Genomic DNA, 14,191 nt, shown 5'->3' on the forward strand with positions numbered 1-14,191 from the left:
TAGACAGAACTGGAAATCTAGCTAATGTCTCACAATCATGTTCCTGAGGTGCTGTGAAGCTCTGAACATGCCTCTCTTCTACCAAGTAAGCACAGCACATGCAATGACAGGGGAGCAAGGGACAACCTAACAGGCCAAATAAATCCTGGCTATTAGTGGGTGACAAATATATTAGCCACATCACCCCACAGCAAAGCTGATCACGTGGAAAACACAAATCTCTCCACTTAGTATTTTCCACCTTCTTTCTATTGTACAAATGATGCTCAGTGTGCGTAAGGAATCAGAGCTACACATTAGCATTAATGTTAATATTAGGAATTATTTCATTATATCCAATCACAGGTTTCAACCCATCCCAGATTCTAAGACAAATGTTACCTCCTCTGCAATACCAGAAAACTGCTTTGAAACACATAACCTAAAAGTTAAACTATTCTTATCTAGGCATTAGGAAATTTTAAGCAATGTAATATTTTTGGGCCAGCTAAACTATCAAAATGGATAAGCAACATTATTTAAGAATACAAAACAAACATTAAGAATATTATTCTACATATTATTCTACATTTCAACATCATCTGTTACATCTGTCTTAACATGAAAGTAGCCATAGTGAAAGCACATTAATTTATATAGTTTCTAAGACACGTAGTTGCTTTTTATAGCCATATCCCACATGTCAAACAGGTAAACAAGAAAACTACCATCATCTGAAAATAACTAGGAAAAAAGAGAAAGCTTTTAAGTGGCCATCTATGTACATACTTCTAAAACTTTGAAAATCCTTTGGGTAAATAAAAAACTAGACATTCTTCACTGGACTCATACCAGCTTTGAGAAAAAGAAGGGACTAAAGACAAGCCTGCCTGGTGATTTCACAGAGGTTCTGGCCTTCTGTTCATATATACTTCATGGCAGGTGCAGCCCCTTCCCCCCTCCATCTGGGGCCTGGCTAAGCACTGAAACTGGCCTCCACACCAGCAACGAGCATATGGGCCAGAACAGGGGTGACCATCTTTTCTCTCTTGCTATATCTGCTCTGTGCTGTCTTAGCTTATCCCTTTAGTTACTGTGGATATGTTGGTACTGCCCCACTGCAAGTGTTAAGCACTTAAAAAAATGTAACAGTTGATATAAAGAAGATATGACAAATACTTCTAAAATATGAAGCATACTGAAGTGAATCAGTTATCCAACTTCAAAGTAGAATACCACCAATACCACTATTCCACAGCCCTTTCTTCTGCTGGGGTACTACTCCCTCAGAGCAAACCCTCATCCTAAAATTTGTGTTTATCATTTTTTTAAAAACAGATTTTGCATATATGGATATATCTAAATTATATGTTGTTTAGTTTTACCTATTATAGGGCCTTTAAAATGCTATCACACTAAATGCAATCATATCTTGTTCTTTAAAAAAACACACACTACAATTTTCCTATCATGTTAATTCATATTGATGTTTATAAGTGGTGTCTCATTCCGTTTTACTTCATTATGTAAATATACCAACATTTATTTGCCCATTCACTTCTCCACATAAATTAGTATTCTTGGTAGATTTTTGCTGTAAGAACTTTCTTGTAAATGTCCTTACAAATGTCTCCTGGTTCATGTGCCTAATTCTACCTAGTTATGAAACTGCTGGATTATTGGGTATGTGAATGTGGACAACTGTAAGTTAGGGCTATATTGTTTTCTAAAGCAGCTGCAGCAGCTTACTCTTGTATAGGCATTAAAAACAAAAATCCTGTTGCTCTGCCCATCCTTGTCAACGCTTGGTATTTTCAGACTTTTTAACTTTTGCCATCTTGAAGATGTGAAATAGAATTTCAATGTTGTCTTAATTTACATTTTCCTGAAAACTAATGAGTTTTGTGTATCTTTCAATATGCCATTTCCACCGGTTTCCTCTTCTAGGAGGAGCCTGGTTCATTTGTGGATATTACTTTAGATTGTCTATTTTTTTAAATTGCGTTTAAAGAATTCTCTTTATCTTCTGACTCATGCTTTGTTAGTTATATATGTTACAAACTGTCTTCATTTTTTACCCTCACTGGGCCACAGTTCTCAGTGCTGGCTTCCTCCACACACCCTTCTGCCCAGTCCCCAACCTACTGATGGATAGAGAAAAATAGCACTTCGGGTCTCTAAATCGTTTTTAAAATTTTATAGCCTGAAAGTGATATTTAGAATTAGGTATTTTCATGGAGATTGGCTAAGATAAAATTATTGTTAGGGATGGTGAATTTAGTAGAAGTGGATATTTAACTACCACTGTTGAGAATGTAAAGTGAATCTTGATGGGGGTGGTGATACCTGAGTGTACATATTTGACAAAACTCATTATGTAAATTCTATCTCAATAAAGCTAATTTAAAATGTAAAAAAATAAGCATAAATTATAACAGAGGGTTATAACATTTTGGTTGCGGTCTGGCTCTAAAGCTAAATCAACACCTACATCTGCCATTCAGTAAGCTATGTGACTGCCTTGGCTGGGTAAGTTATTTCACATCTCTAACCCTTATATTTCTCAATGATGAAATGGGGATAACAGCAGAACCTCTATTATTAGGCTGCTATGAGATATAAGCAAATTAGTTTAAAGGGGCTTTGAACGATGCTTGATACAGAGTGAGCATCAGATACACATTAGGCTATATTTATGTCACTTCTTTCATGACTTATATGAAAAAGGGTCTGAAAAATTCTTCCCTACAAGATCATAATCATAATGATATTCTGCTATATTTTCTTCTAAAAGTTTAAATGTTTTAGGCAGGTAATCCATTAATCATTTATTTTTGAGTTTTCTGTGAAGGATATAATTCTATTCTTTTTCCCCTCAAGAGATTACCAAGTTTCACACTATTTATTAAATTATCCATCCTTTTCCACTGGTTTTGAATACTACTTCTGTCAGAGTAGCTTTCCATATATACCTGATTAGTTTCTGGATTCTTGATTGTGTTCTATTAAGTCTATTGTCAAGCACTGCACAGATCCTACATTGTCTTGATTACTACATTATAATAAATCTTAATATAAGGCAAATCTTCCTTCCTTGTTCTTTGCCACTGTCTTGTTGATTCCTTAGCTTTTGCTCTTTCCTATGAACTATTAGGTTCCTAGAAAGCAAAAACAATAAAAATTTTGTTGGAATTCCACTGAATTAATAGATATATTTGGGAAGAATTGTTAATCATCAACTATTATTGATCCATTAATATAACCTATGTATTTATTAAGATCTTTTATTTTTCAATCATGACTTATAACTTCCCTTGTGGTCTTTATTCCTAGTGTTACAGTCTGTTTCTTAACAGGATGTGATCTGTTTAATTCATTGTTATTTCTACCATCTTTTTTGTCCATATATTCCCTCACTTAGTGCTTTCTTTATTTTGGTCTTTTATAGCCCTTTAGCCTCCTTTTTTCTATTTATTAATTTGGAAACTTAGATGATAGTTATAACCTTTTTACTTATATTTTTAAGATTATATTTATAACCTTTTCAAATTATTGTATCTTTGCACCTTTTTAAATAACCTTTTATAATTTTTATATCTTTGCACATGACAGACCATACCATTCTGTCCTCACCTTTATTGAAAGTAAAGCAAAAAAAAGAGTAAAACTAGACAAAAAAGTAAAGAAAGTATAAAAGAGAGGGCAAGAGAGTGATGGTATACTTTGAAGTGAGGGAGCAGAAATAAATTCTTCAAATGAAGAAACAGAATGTTTTCCTTCCTAACACAGTTCCTCCTATCACATGCTTAAAGTGCATCTAAACATGTGTGATCATCAGTTCAGCAGAGGTCCGGATTGGAGGTGTAAATTAATGAGAGACCTCACAGGAGTATAGAGAGAAAATAGAAAAGATCTAAGAACTGAGACCTGGACACACCAACTTGAAAAAGTTAGGGCTTGTGGTGGTGGAAAAGAGGGGAATGATGCAAGGGAGACTGAGAAGGGAGTAGCCAATGAGTTATTAAGAAAAAAAAGCAAGCCCTGGCTGGCGTAACTCAGTGGATTGAGCATGGGCTGTGAACCAAAGTGTTGCAGGTTCGATTCCCAGTCAGGCCACATACCTGGGCTGCAGGTGATGGCCCCCAGCAACCACACATTAATGTTTCTCTTTCTCTCTCTCTTTCTCCCTCCCTCCCCTCTCTAAAAATAAATAAATAAAACCTTGAAAAAAAAAAGCAAGGTCAAGTACTTCAAGGAGAGAGTGAACATTTGTATCAGAAGCTGCTAAATCAGATGTGGACCAATCTGGCCATGTGGAGGTCACTGCTGACCTAGAGAACGGCAATTCCAGTGAAGTGTTTGGTGGTGGCAAAGCCTACATGGTATGTGTTTGAGAGTGACTTCAAACAGAGGATGTGCAGAAAAGAACAAAAGACTGTTCTTCTGTGGAGTTTTTACTTTAAAGAGTGGGAAACAAATGGGGTAATAAGATGAAAAGTATACTAGGATGAGTTTTTGTTGTCGTTTTAAGATGGGAGAAATAACAGATGTTTGAATGCTGACAAGAAAGGTCTGGCAGAGGGAAAACAGTTGACACTGGAAAGGGGGAAAATTACTGGAGTATGGTATTAAAGTATGCAATTTAGACTCTAAAGGCGCCCATTAAACATAATTGAAAAGAATGAGTTAAGCAAAAAGCATTGAGGTTTTATTAACTGCCAGATAATAAGATTGTGAAACAAAAATATAAGTGTGTTACTGATGTAAAAAGGGAAATACTGATGTACGAAAAAGGAAGTCTCCAAATTCATCCAATTCTATATGAGAAAGTCGTTCTTATCAAATATCTGGAGTGAGTATTAGTTTATATTTAGAAGTGAAATATCACAAAGTAAAAAATGAACAAGTAAAGCTGCATTAAACCTATACTCCCTACGCAACTGAAAATAAAATATCTGAAGAGAAGTATTAGATTGAGAAACATATTTGCATCAAATATGACTTAAAGCTAATTTCTTTATTATGTGAGGTGCTCCAACAAGTAAATTACCAAGTAATCAAGAGAGAAATGGGTAAAGTACATACAGAGTATTTGTACCCTGGGAGATATAATTCATAAATATCAGGACAAATATTAACCTTGCTAATAACTCAAATAAAAAAGAAAAAAATGAGATCCATTTTACTTATTAGGAAAGTATAAAAAAATTAAACCCCTAAATCTGGCTATATTATGATGAAGATATTACTCACACATTATTGGTGGCAATGTAAAATATTAATATCCTTTTGGGAAGCAATTTGGCAATTCATATGAAATGCCATAAAAGTATTTATAGATATGGACTTATACTCCTCTTGCGTATTTATCCTAAGGAAACACATAAAAAAGAGTACATATAAATGATATCCATTTTAGCATTATAATTACATTGAGGCATTACTTATAATGAAATATTAGAAATTATCTAAAAAGCAAAATTAAATAGGTGAATGGCTATGAAAATTATGAATACTAGCCTGATGAAATCAAAGATATAAAGTAAGATTTCAGAGCAACATAGGAAGTGCTTATAGTATAATAAAAAATAGTAGAACACTTTTTTTTTACCCTACTCTAATTACAAAGGCTTCTTAACAGACATTGAAAGACAAATGTAAACTGAAAATAGTTTAAACATTCAGTATACTGGGAATGTTGGGGAATATAGTCTTCCTTGTACTAATAACAAGTACTAATACTTATTGAATATCTACCCTGTGCACATTGCTTGATTATGGACTATGGACATTAAGTATACAAATGCATTTATTCTTATGGGGTATGTCATAGCCAGTGGTAGCGCTGATGTTTAATTCAGGTAATGTCTTTAATCCTGATCTTTAACATGATCCAATTTATATACAAAAATTAAGAAGTGTTAGCCTTGGCTGGTATGGCTCAGTGGACTGAGTGTCCGCCTGCGAACCAAAGGGTCACTGGTTCCCTTCCCAGTCAAGAGCACATGCCTGGGTTGTGGGCCAGGTCCCCAGTTGGGGGCATGCGAGGCAACCACACAGTGATGTTTCTCTCCCTCTCTTTCTACCTCCCTTCCCCTGTGTCTAAAAATAAATAAATGAAGTTTTTTTAAAAAATGTTAGAGCCCCAGCCACGTGGCTCAGTTGGTTGGAGCATGATCCTATGCACCAAAAAGTTGTGGGTTCAATCCCGTCAGGGCACACAGGGGAGGCAACCAACAGATATTTCTTTCCTACTCTCTCTCCTTTCCTCTCTCTCTAAAATCAATAAACATATCCTCAGGTGAGGATTAAAAAAAGAGAAAAAAGTTAGAAGAGTGAGATTTCCCTCAATTTGTAAGAATCATGTTTCAAAAGGCAAGGTATGAATGTAATATTATTTGGTAATCTCAGATTACTATAACTTTAGTAATTGCCAACTAACCTTTGAATCTTGTCTGTAAAGTTAAAGTACAAAGTACATTGATTTTAATAAAAAATCCTCTCACACCATCACAGGATGCTAGAGTTGTGCAAGAGTCTGGAGATTTCCAGATCAGATCCTTTGTATCTAAAGACAGAAGCTGAGGTCTACTCAGTAAGAGACTGACTCAAGGTCATTCAGGTGGTTAATGACCTAACACTAGATATAAATTTCAGGTTTCACAATGGTAGTCCTTCTTTCTATACTATATTACTTTCCTTGTCTGTGAAAGAATCTATGTATTATATTCTAAATGTACAATGAATGCAAATATAACTTTTGCAATGTGCAACAGATGTAAATATAACTTTTAAAACCAGGGCACTGACGCTTGGATGGGGTTAGTATGTTTCCCAGGACCACACAACTATTAACTGGCATCCAGGTCTGATTCCAAAGCCAGTGCTCTTCCCTGCAATGGTCTTCCATAAGGTCTGGGAAGAAAGCGCTCATGTACACAGGGGGCTCTAGTTACAGAGGTTACTTATGTTCCTCATGCATGCCACCAGAGGTTCATGTTGAGAGAGCTGTCTGATTTTTCTTTTTTTCTTTTTAATTTTAATCATTGTTCAAGTACAGTTTTCTGTTCTTTACTCCCATTCCAGCTGATTTTTCTTTAGGCTCATGACTAGCTGGCTGTTCAAATGGGTTAGAAAGGATATTAAGTAAATTCTATCCCGTGGTGTAAAAAAGGTTTCCAAGTTTGTGAAGATCCTGGGATTGATCTTTTGTGTCCTCATAATATACTCAAAGGAACAGAAAGCACTCAGTGCACAGATGTGGAGAAACTGATGAGCAAAGAGGCAAAATAGAATGATGTGTCTGTTTCCTGACAAGTGGGCTTTCTAATATGCTAATGGTTCAATGGATCATGAAATACATTTCCATGACCTTTCCTCCCTCAGGTTTTTGCTCCCTTTCTTTTGTCTCACACTTTAAATTCTATGGCTTCTAGTGCCATAGGCTATAATTATAATCACCTCTCTCCAGTTAGGGAGCCCTCTAAGTCTTCAGTATCGCTCCATGTACAACCATCTCATACAGCAAGGAAGAAATCTTCCAAAGCAAAGCCATCACTTCCTAATAAAATTTCAGTTCTTTCTGAAATTCCTTGAAATAAGCCCCAGCTTACCTCTCCAGCTTTCTCTCTCCCCAAGTCCCTCAAGACCTCCATAACTAATCTGCATTTTCCCTCCTCTGTGCTTTGGCTCACCGTGGTGCCTTTATCTGGAATCTTTTCTTTTTCATCTTTGTTTGTATAAATTCAGTTTGTTCTTTAAGGCCCACCTCAAATGTAATATCCCTTGCTTTTTCTTTAAATTTTTTTTTTAAATCCTCACGTGAGGATATGTTTATTGATCTGAGAGAGAGAGAGGAAGAAACGTTGATGGGTTGTCTTTGGTATGTGCCCTGACCAGGGATGGAAACTGCAACCTTTTGGTGTATGGGACAACACCCCAACCAACAGAGGCACCCGCCCAGGGTTCCCTTGCTTTTTCTGATTCTCCAATCAGATACCTGCTTTCATTGTCTAACCCCTGTAACATGGGGTGTAACTCTTACAAAACTGAACATTCTGATCTGTACTGTAGGTATAGTGTACCTGAACTCAGTTTCATTAAGATCAACTCTGTGTTACTAACTGCTATGTCATAGGTGTGCACCTAGAAAAGACATTCATATTCATAGTCAGGTAAAAAACAAAAATATGACTTGAGTAATGCAAATGAAATCAAATGAAATCAATTATGTCTCACATTTTAAAAAATCAGTTAAGGAACTGGTTAAAGGAACCCAGAGAGTAAAAGAAGAAAAAAAAAAAACCAAAAAATATAGTTTCTTAATGGGGCACTTGATTTTCTAGGTGCAGACACAACACTTGATAGACCTCTACTAGATCAAAAAAGGTATGCCTGCATTATGTAAATGACACTCAAAGTGAGACCCAAAAAGGCTAAAAAACGTGATGACATCTACGATATGCTTTATTTCTTGAGTTTTAGTTTTGTACAGATAAACACAGGAAGCTCTTGATCTAAAATTAGAAACAGTACCGAGGAAGGATAAACTGCATTAAGACAATCAAAAGATAAAATTTGAATGTTATTGCAAATCTGGTTGAATGTGGCTACTAAGCTTTAATTCACTTGCTAACAAAATAAACCAAAAGTTCAACGGAAAATTTAGCTTTCGCCCTAGTTAGAAACAGAATTAAATATTTGATAATAGTTTTTATTCCTCCATATTCTAAAACTAATCAGAGCAGCCAGCTGCCACATGAGAACATTTCATAAAGTTCCTGAGATAGTACTACTCCTACAGAGATCACGAATAATAAACCCAGGTGTCCCTGGCTGTAACCACGTCATTGCTGTTTACTTTGTACCTTTTTTTTTTGAGGAGGTGGGTAAGATGAAAAGGATGGGGAGAAATTAGTTTAAATTGTAGTAAAATAACTTTACAGAGTGAACATAACTGCAAGAATTTTTTTGTGGATCTGTAGCACTTGTTGGTAAGATCACAATGAAACGAACCGATAACTTGAACAAAGGCAACGGGCACCTGCGGCTTCTCAATCACTTACATATTTCCGCTAAACCCGCTAAATTCTGGAATCTGGGAGAGCAGGCGGGTGTCACCATACAACGAGCTCCTTTTTCGGTAAACTGTAAATCACGCGGCAACTGGGGCCCTTCCCAGGGATCTGAGCTAGGAGCTGTCTTGGGTTTTTAGACAAATCTCTCCTCCTACCACACGTGACCGAATGACAATCTGTAGCCCAGACAGACATTACAAGGCACCATCCTCGGGATACAAAGGATCAGTACGCTGCGGCATCCTCGGGAGGATCTCGGAGCTTGCTACGCTCAGCGTCTGTGGAGCCTGCGCAGGGCGCCGCTGCAGCCGCAAGGCGCGTAGCTCCCCGGCGGCAGGGCGGTGCCCCGCAGCGTAGGGAGAGAGGGAGCAGGGAGCACGCACAGCCTGCCCTGAGCTCCTGGCTATCCAGCGCAGTAGGAGCAGGGCCACTGAGCTGCACGCAGTCCAGACTCAGCCACAGGACCCTCGTCCATCGCAGGGAGCCTCGCACGGACGTGGACTAGGGTAAGGAGGCCGAGCCGCCCCCCCCCAGTCCCCAGGCAGGCCCGAGGCCCGACCAGCCCACCCCGGCCTAGGCCCGGGCCTTCCCTTCTCCTCCTGGCCCCTGGCTTTCCCCACACACTCCCCAGGCCTCGCTTGGACTATGGGGCGCTGTGAGTAGCACTTACACCACGGCTCTGGAGATCATCCAGGACACCATCTTCCTGGAGGTTTGGACCCCACCTCCTGGGTGGGTGGGCGCGAACGGGGCGGACAAGGCCACCAAAGGCAGGCTGCACGCTCGCCTGCTCCCTGGGGCCGAGCTGGAGCCCTCGGGAGCTGGGCCCAGTGTTTGCGCTTGGCGGCCCGAGTTGGGAGACCGTGGGTCCCTCGCCCGTCCCCGCCTTTCGGCGGATCCGCAGCTTAGCCAACCAGCCCCGCCCCGCGCCGCTGATAGGTGGTGGCAGCGGCGGCGCGTTGGCGGAGGCCAGGTCTAGTCCGCCGGGATCTGGGGTCGCAGTGGGCGAGACCCCAGACCCCAGCCATGGCCTAAGGGTCTCCTGGCCTGACTTTGCACTCTAACCCCGCCCCCTCCCTGAATCCCTGGGTCATCCCCCAGGCGTGGAGGGAGGTAGTAGCAGGAGGTTGAGGAAGGGGACTTGTACGTAGGGGTTGTTACTGCTTGTGTGAAAAAATAGCAGGAACTCCGTCAGATTGAATTGCTTGGACCAGGCCATAGATTCTGAAGAGGCAAAATTTTGACTTGTGTTTAGCCACATCCGGTGTTCTCACTGTTCACTGAGACGCAGCGCCCTTGGCATCCTTAAAGTACTTCATTTTGAGGCAAACATTCGTAGGATACTTGCACAGTCCTTACAGTGTTACAGGATTCTCAAGGTGGTGCATGGTGCAATGCAGGGAGGGGCAAGGAGGAAAGCCTTGGGTTTCATGTTTGCAGCAGTGGGCGTAGTGTTGATAACGCTGTCCTGGGCCTTCTAAGGCACCTTTCCATCACAGCATCTGCAAAGCCTGTTTTACAGACACATGTTTGAGCCTGCCAGATATTCAAAGTAAAGCTGTGCCTAGGATTTCTAACCCGTCCTGTCATTTCCAGCTGTCTAATTTTTGTGAGGTTGGATTATTGGGTACGCTTTACAGTTTTTGCAGATAGCATAATTCAAGAGGTAGAATTTTAAAACTTTTTTGGTGGCAGTATCAAACTGAAAAGTTGATCTAAAAGTTTAGTCTTACATATTTTTTCACTTACGATGAAAGTGAAAGATAATTCTAGTAGTCAGATGGTACGAAGGATAATGGATGATATATGAGCCTTGAATCCAAAGTCCAAGAACACGTAATAGCTTATTTGGCGACTATACTATAATTTATTCTATTTGTTCCTCAGTTTCCCCATAGTAAAAAGAGCCTAATAATAATGTAGGCTACCTCTTGCCCTTTAGGGGTGACATGAGCAATGCTAAATAACACGTTTAAGAATTTCTCAGACTTGCTTGGAAGAAAATCAAGGACACATATAAGATTAAGATTATCCTGAATTCTTTTGAGTTACTAGTTCAATAGATTTAGTAATATTTTGATTATTTAAGAAATGAGCTCAGAAGCTGTTTTCTACTCTTAAGTTAGGTTCTTTTTGTTTATTTATTCATAATAATATATTTTAATTTTAGGGGTCTTGTTAATGAAAATTCGCATTTGTTCAGAATCCTATATTTGGCCATAATTCAGCATTATTTGGGGGTCAGGTGTGCCACATAAGCACCAGTTTTGTGGAAACTCTTGTGCAATAAAATTAAAAATCATTTCAGTGACATTCGAATCCCTCCATGAACAGGTCTAGAATTGTTTTTACAGCCTGAATTTTTACTGCCTTCCCAACCCTTAATCTACCCTTTTCCTACCTCTCTTCTCTGAGCCAAGTTGTATTTTCATGCTCAGTGACTTTGCCTGGACTTAATTTTTTTTTTTCTTTAGTGATTTGCTCTCCATTCTGTGTCAGAGTCCTTGTTTTTCTGATATCCTATGCTATGAAGATGGCCTTGATATTCCTCAGTGAGAATTACTCAGAATTTTCTCTAGGCTCCCATACTCTATTCCTTGAATTTCTATTTAATGCCTGTGTCAATCTACTTTATATTATGGCTGTTTTCTGATGTCTAATCTACTGGATGATAAAATGTTTGAGGACAGGTATGGTATATTAGATATCTTTGTGTTTTCTTAATGTGTAGAATAGGGTAATTGCCCGATAAAAGTTTAATATTAGTCACTCTCTGAAGTATCACAACTTTAGAAAATTTGAGCCTTGTACAGTAGAAGTCTTTTAAAGATGTCTTGTGTTCCTAACTTTGGGACCATCATTCCAAATATTAATTATTTCACTGCATCATAATACAGTAATGCTTTTAGGGGGTGCTGAGATATATAGGACTGCTGGCTGCTCTCTGAACTGTCCCTAAGCGGCTTCATGTTAAGTTTCATTTTGTATGCTTATATCTTCAGCCTCCCCCCATTCATGTTACTTTTTGCTGCTCTCTATCTAAAATAGCCCCCTTCTTCACTTCTCAGTATGCCATGTGTTGGAAACCACCTACCACTGCTATACCCAAGTTGTCACTTTGTTGAGTCAACCTCACACCCTCAAGCCTAGGTAGTGTTTATATCCATTTGATACACTGGAAACCGAGGTTTAGATAGCTCACTGCCAGTGACCACATAGCCTGTAGGTAACTGGCACTCTAGGCCATGCTTCCTAAGCATTCTTTACATTATACTGTGATAATTGAATTGTGTCTAAGGTACTGGGTCCAGATGGGGAGTGCCCTCTACGGGGAATTTGGGAGACATTTTAATTTTTTTTTATTTTTGTTTGGAATGACAGGGGCTAACCACTAGCATTTGATGGGTAGGGTCCAGGGATGCTATACGTTTTTGTGGTTCGTGGGCCATTCTGAACAAAGAGTGTCACAATGTCCTCCATGGTTTAGGAATATCCTGCCTGACATTTGTGTATTATTTGTAATGATCTGAACCTAAAACCTCCATTTTACATATAAACTCAAGGTTTTTACTGAGGCTAAGTTTTCCATTGTTAGTTTTCACATGCAACTGATGTATGAAAGGAAGATTTGCTTCCTTCACAACTTGACCAAGAGTTGTTGACAGTTTTGGAAAATTGTATCACAAACAAGTTTGCATTTGCAGTTACTAATTAGCATTTATCTGTGAATTACATTTATATGTCTTCTAGTTCAGTTTTGTTTTAGGATTAACATATTGAAATATAAATTATTTTCATTTCTCTTTTCCATTTATGTTTTATTTAGGGTACATGGATTTGTTTGAAGTTGTCTGTAAGAATATTGTTATAAATTTCATTTTAGGGTGACAAAGCAGAAGTTGGGAAATATTTTATGGAAGGGGAACATCAAATGTGATATGGTTGAGTATTGTTGGTCTAAACTTAGAGTAACTTCAACTGAGAAGGAACCTCTTGTGGAAAGTGCTTAGATTTTAGTAGTGGGTGTTTCTAATCTTTGTGTGTTGGGCTGTGCCTTGGGATATTTGAGATCTACTAGTAGGTGTCCATTAAATAAGTGCTTCATGTTGTAAGGCAAGGATCAAAAAAGAGTGGGACTAAAGAAAATATATTATCTGTTGCCCAGAACCTTTTTAAATGTGATCTCATTGGGCGTACTTGAGATCATTTCCTATATAGAAGATAGAAAATTATTTGTTTAAATACTGAATATACGTACATATACATATACCCACTAGTATTCATTTGTTGTGCTATGAAGTGCTTCCTTCATGTGTTCTGCAAAGACAGTTTTCTTTGGGTATTGGGTTGAACCATGGTGGGAAGTCGCCTATTTAGGGTAAAAGGCGACTCTATCAGGAGACCTATTCCTAATACCAGTAACATGATGTTTGGCAAGTCAATCTATTTCTTGTTAAATGGGCATGATAATATTATATAAATAAAGTGCAAAGGGTTTTGAAACCTTAGATAATTAGCCTCTATTAAAAGAATTCCTTTCTTTTCTACATCTGTACTTAGTATTCCTTGGGAGTATGTAGAATATGCAATCTTCTACATTTAAAGGAGTTCATTTAAAAAGAAAACAGTGTGAAAGTACCCAGAAGAGCAGGTAGTGAGAGCAGAATTGCCTGTCATAGAGATAGCATCTAATCTATGTAATTATTAATGAGTACGCTAATGAGACTAAATACTAGGTCACCTTCCCATTTTTATTGGAGGAGTCTTTTTAAGTGCTTGAAAATATTTTTTTTATTGAAGAAGGGCTAAAATTACTAAATGAGTTTACATTTAATAGTTGTTTAGAAAATAGTGTGAGGGAGAGGGTCTTAAAGGGAATGACTTAAAAGACAAAACCTATTCTTTTCCCATCTGCTGCCAGATGGATACTCTGCTGTCTTGGCTAGTCAGCATTATGGTATTATGGTTATAAGAGGTCACATTTGTCATCGGACATTGAAATCAAGTTATGAAGAAAGAATATTAAAAATACAACAATTGGATTGCAATAGAATAGAAAGATTAGATTCTGAATTAACTATTTTACTATAGATATTAATAGAAAAATAGTTACCAGCTAACAATAAAAAAAGCAA

General features: G+C 38.2%; 1 protein-coding gene across 1 annotated transcript in view; it reads right to left on the minus strand.

The window, feature by feature from the left end:
• REEP3 (receptor accessory protein 3) overlaps nt 1-9,961 on the minus strand; it is a 78,484-nt gene extending 68,523 nt beyond the window's left edge. The window contains exon 1 of the mRNA XM_045842051.1: nt 9,727-9,961. Within this exon, the coding sequence (XP_045698007.1) occupies nt 9,727-9,758 (32 nt within the window). The 5' untranslated portion in view covers nt 9,759-9,961. The remainder of the gene's footprint in view (nt 1-9,726) is intronic.
• Nucleotides 9,962-14,191: the final 4,230 nt, after the last annotated feature.

This window comes from Phyllostomus hastatus, unplaced genomic scaffold (assembly GCF_019186645.2).
Source record: "Phyllostomus hastatus isolate PE091 unplaced genomic scaffold, TTU_PhHast_1.1 phas_contig_38, whole genome shotgun sequence".
NCBI lineage: Eukaryota > Metazoa > Chordata > Mammalia > Chiroptera > Phyllostomidae > Phyllostomus > Phyllostomus hastatus.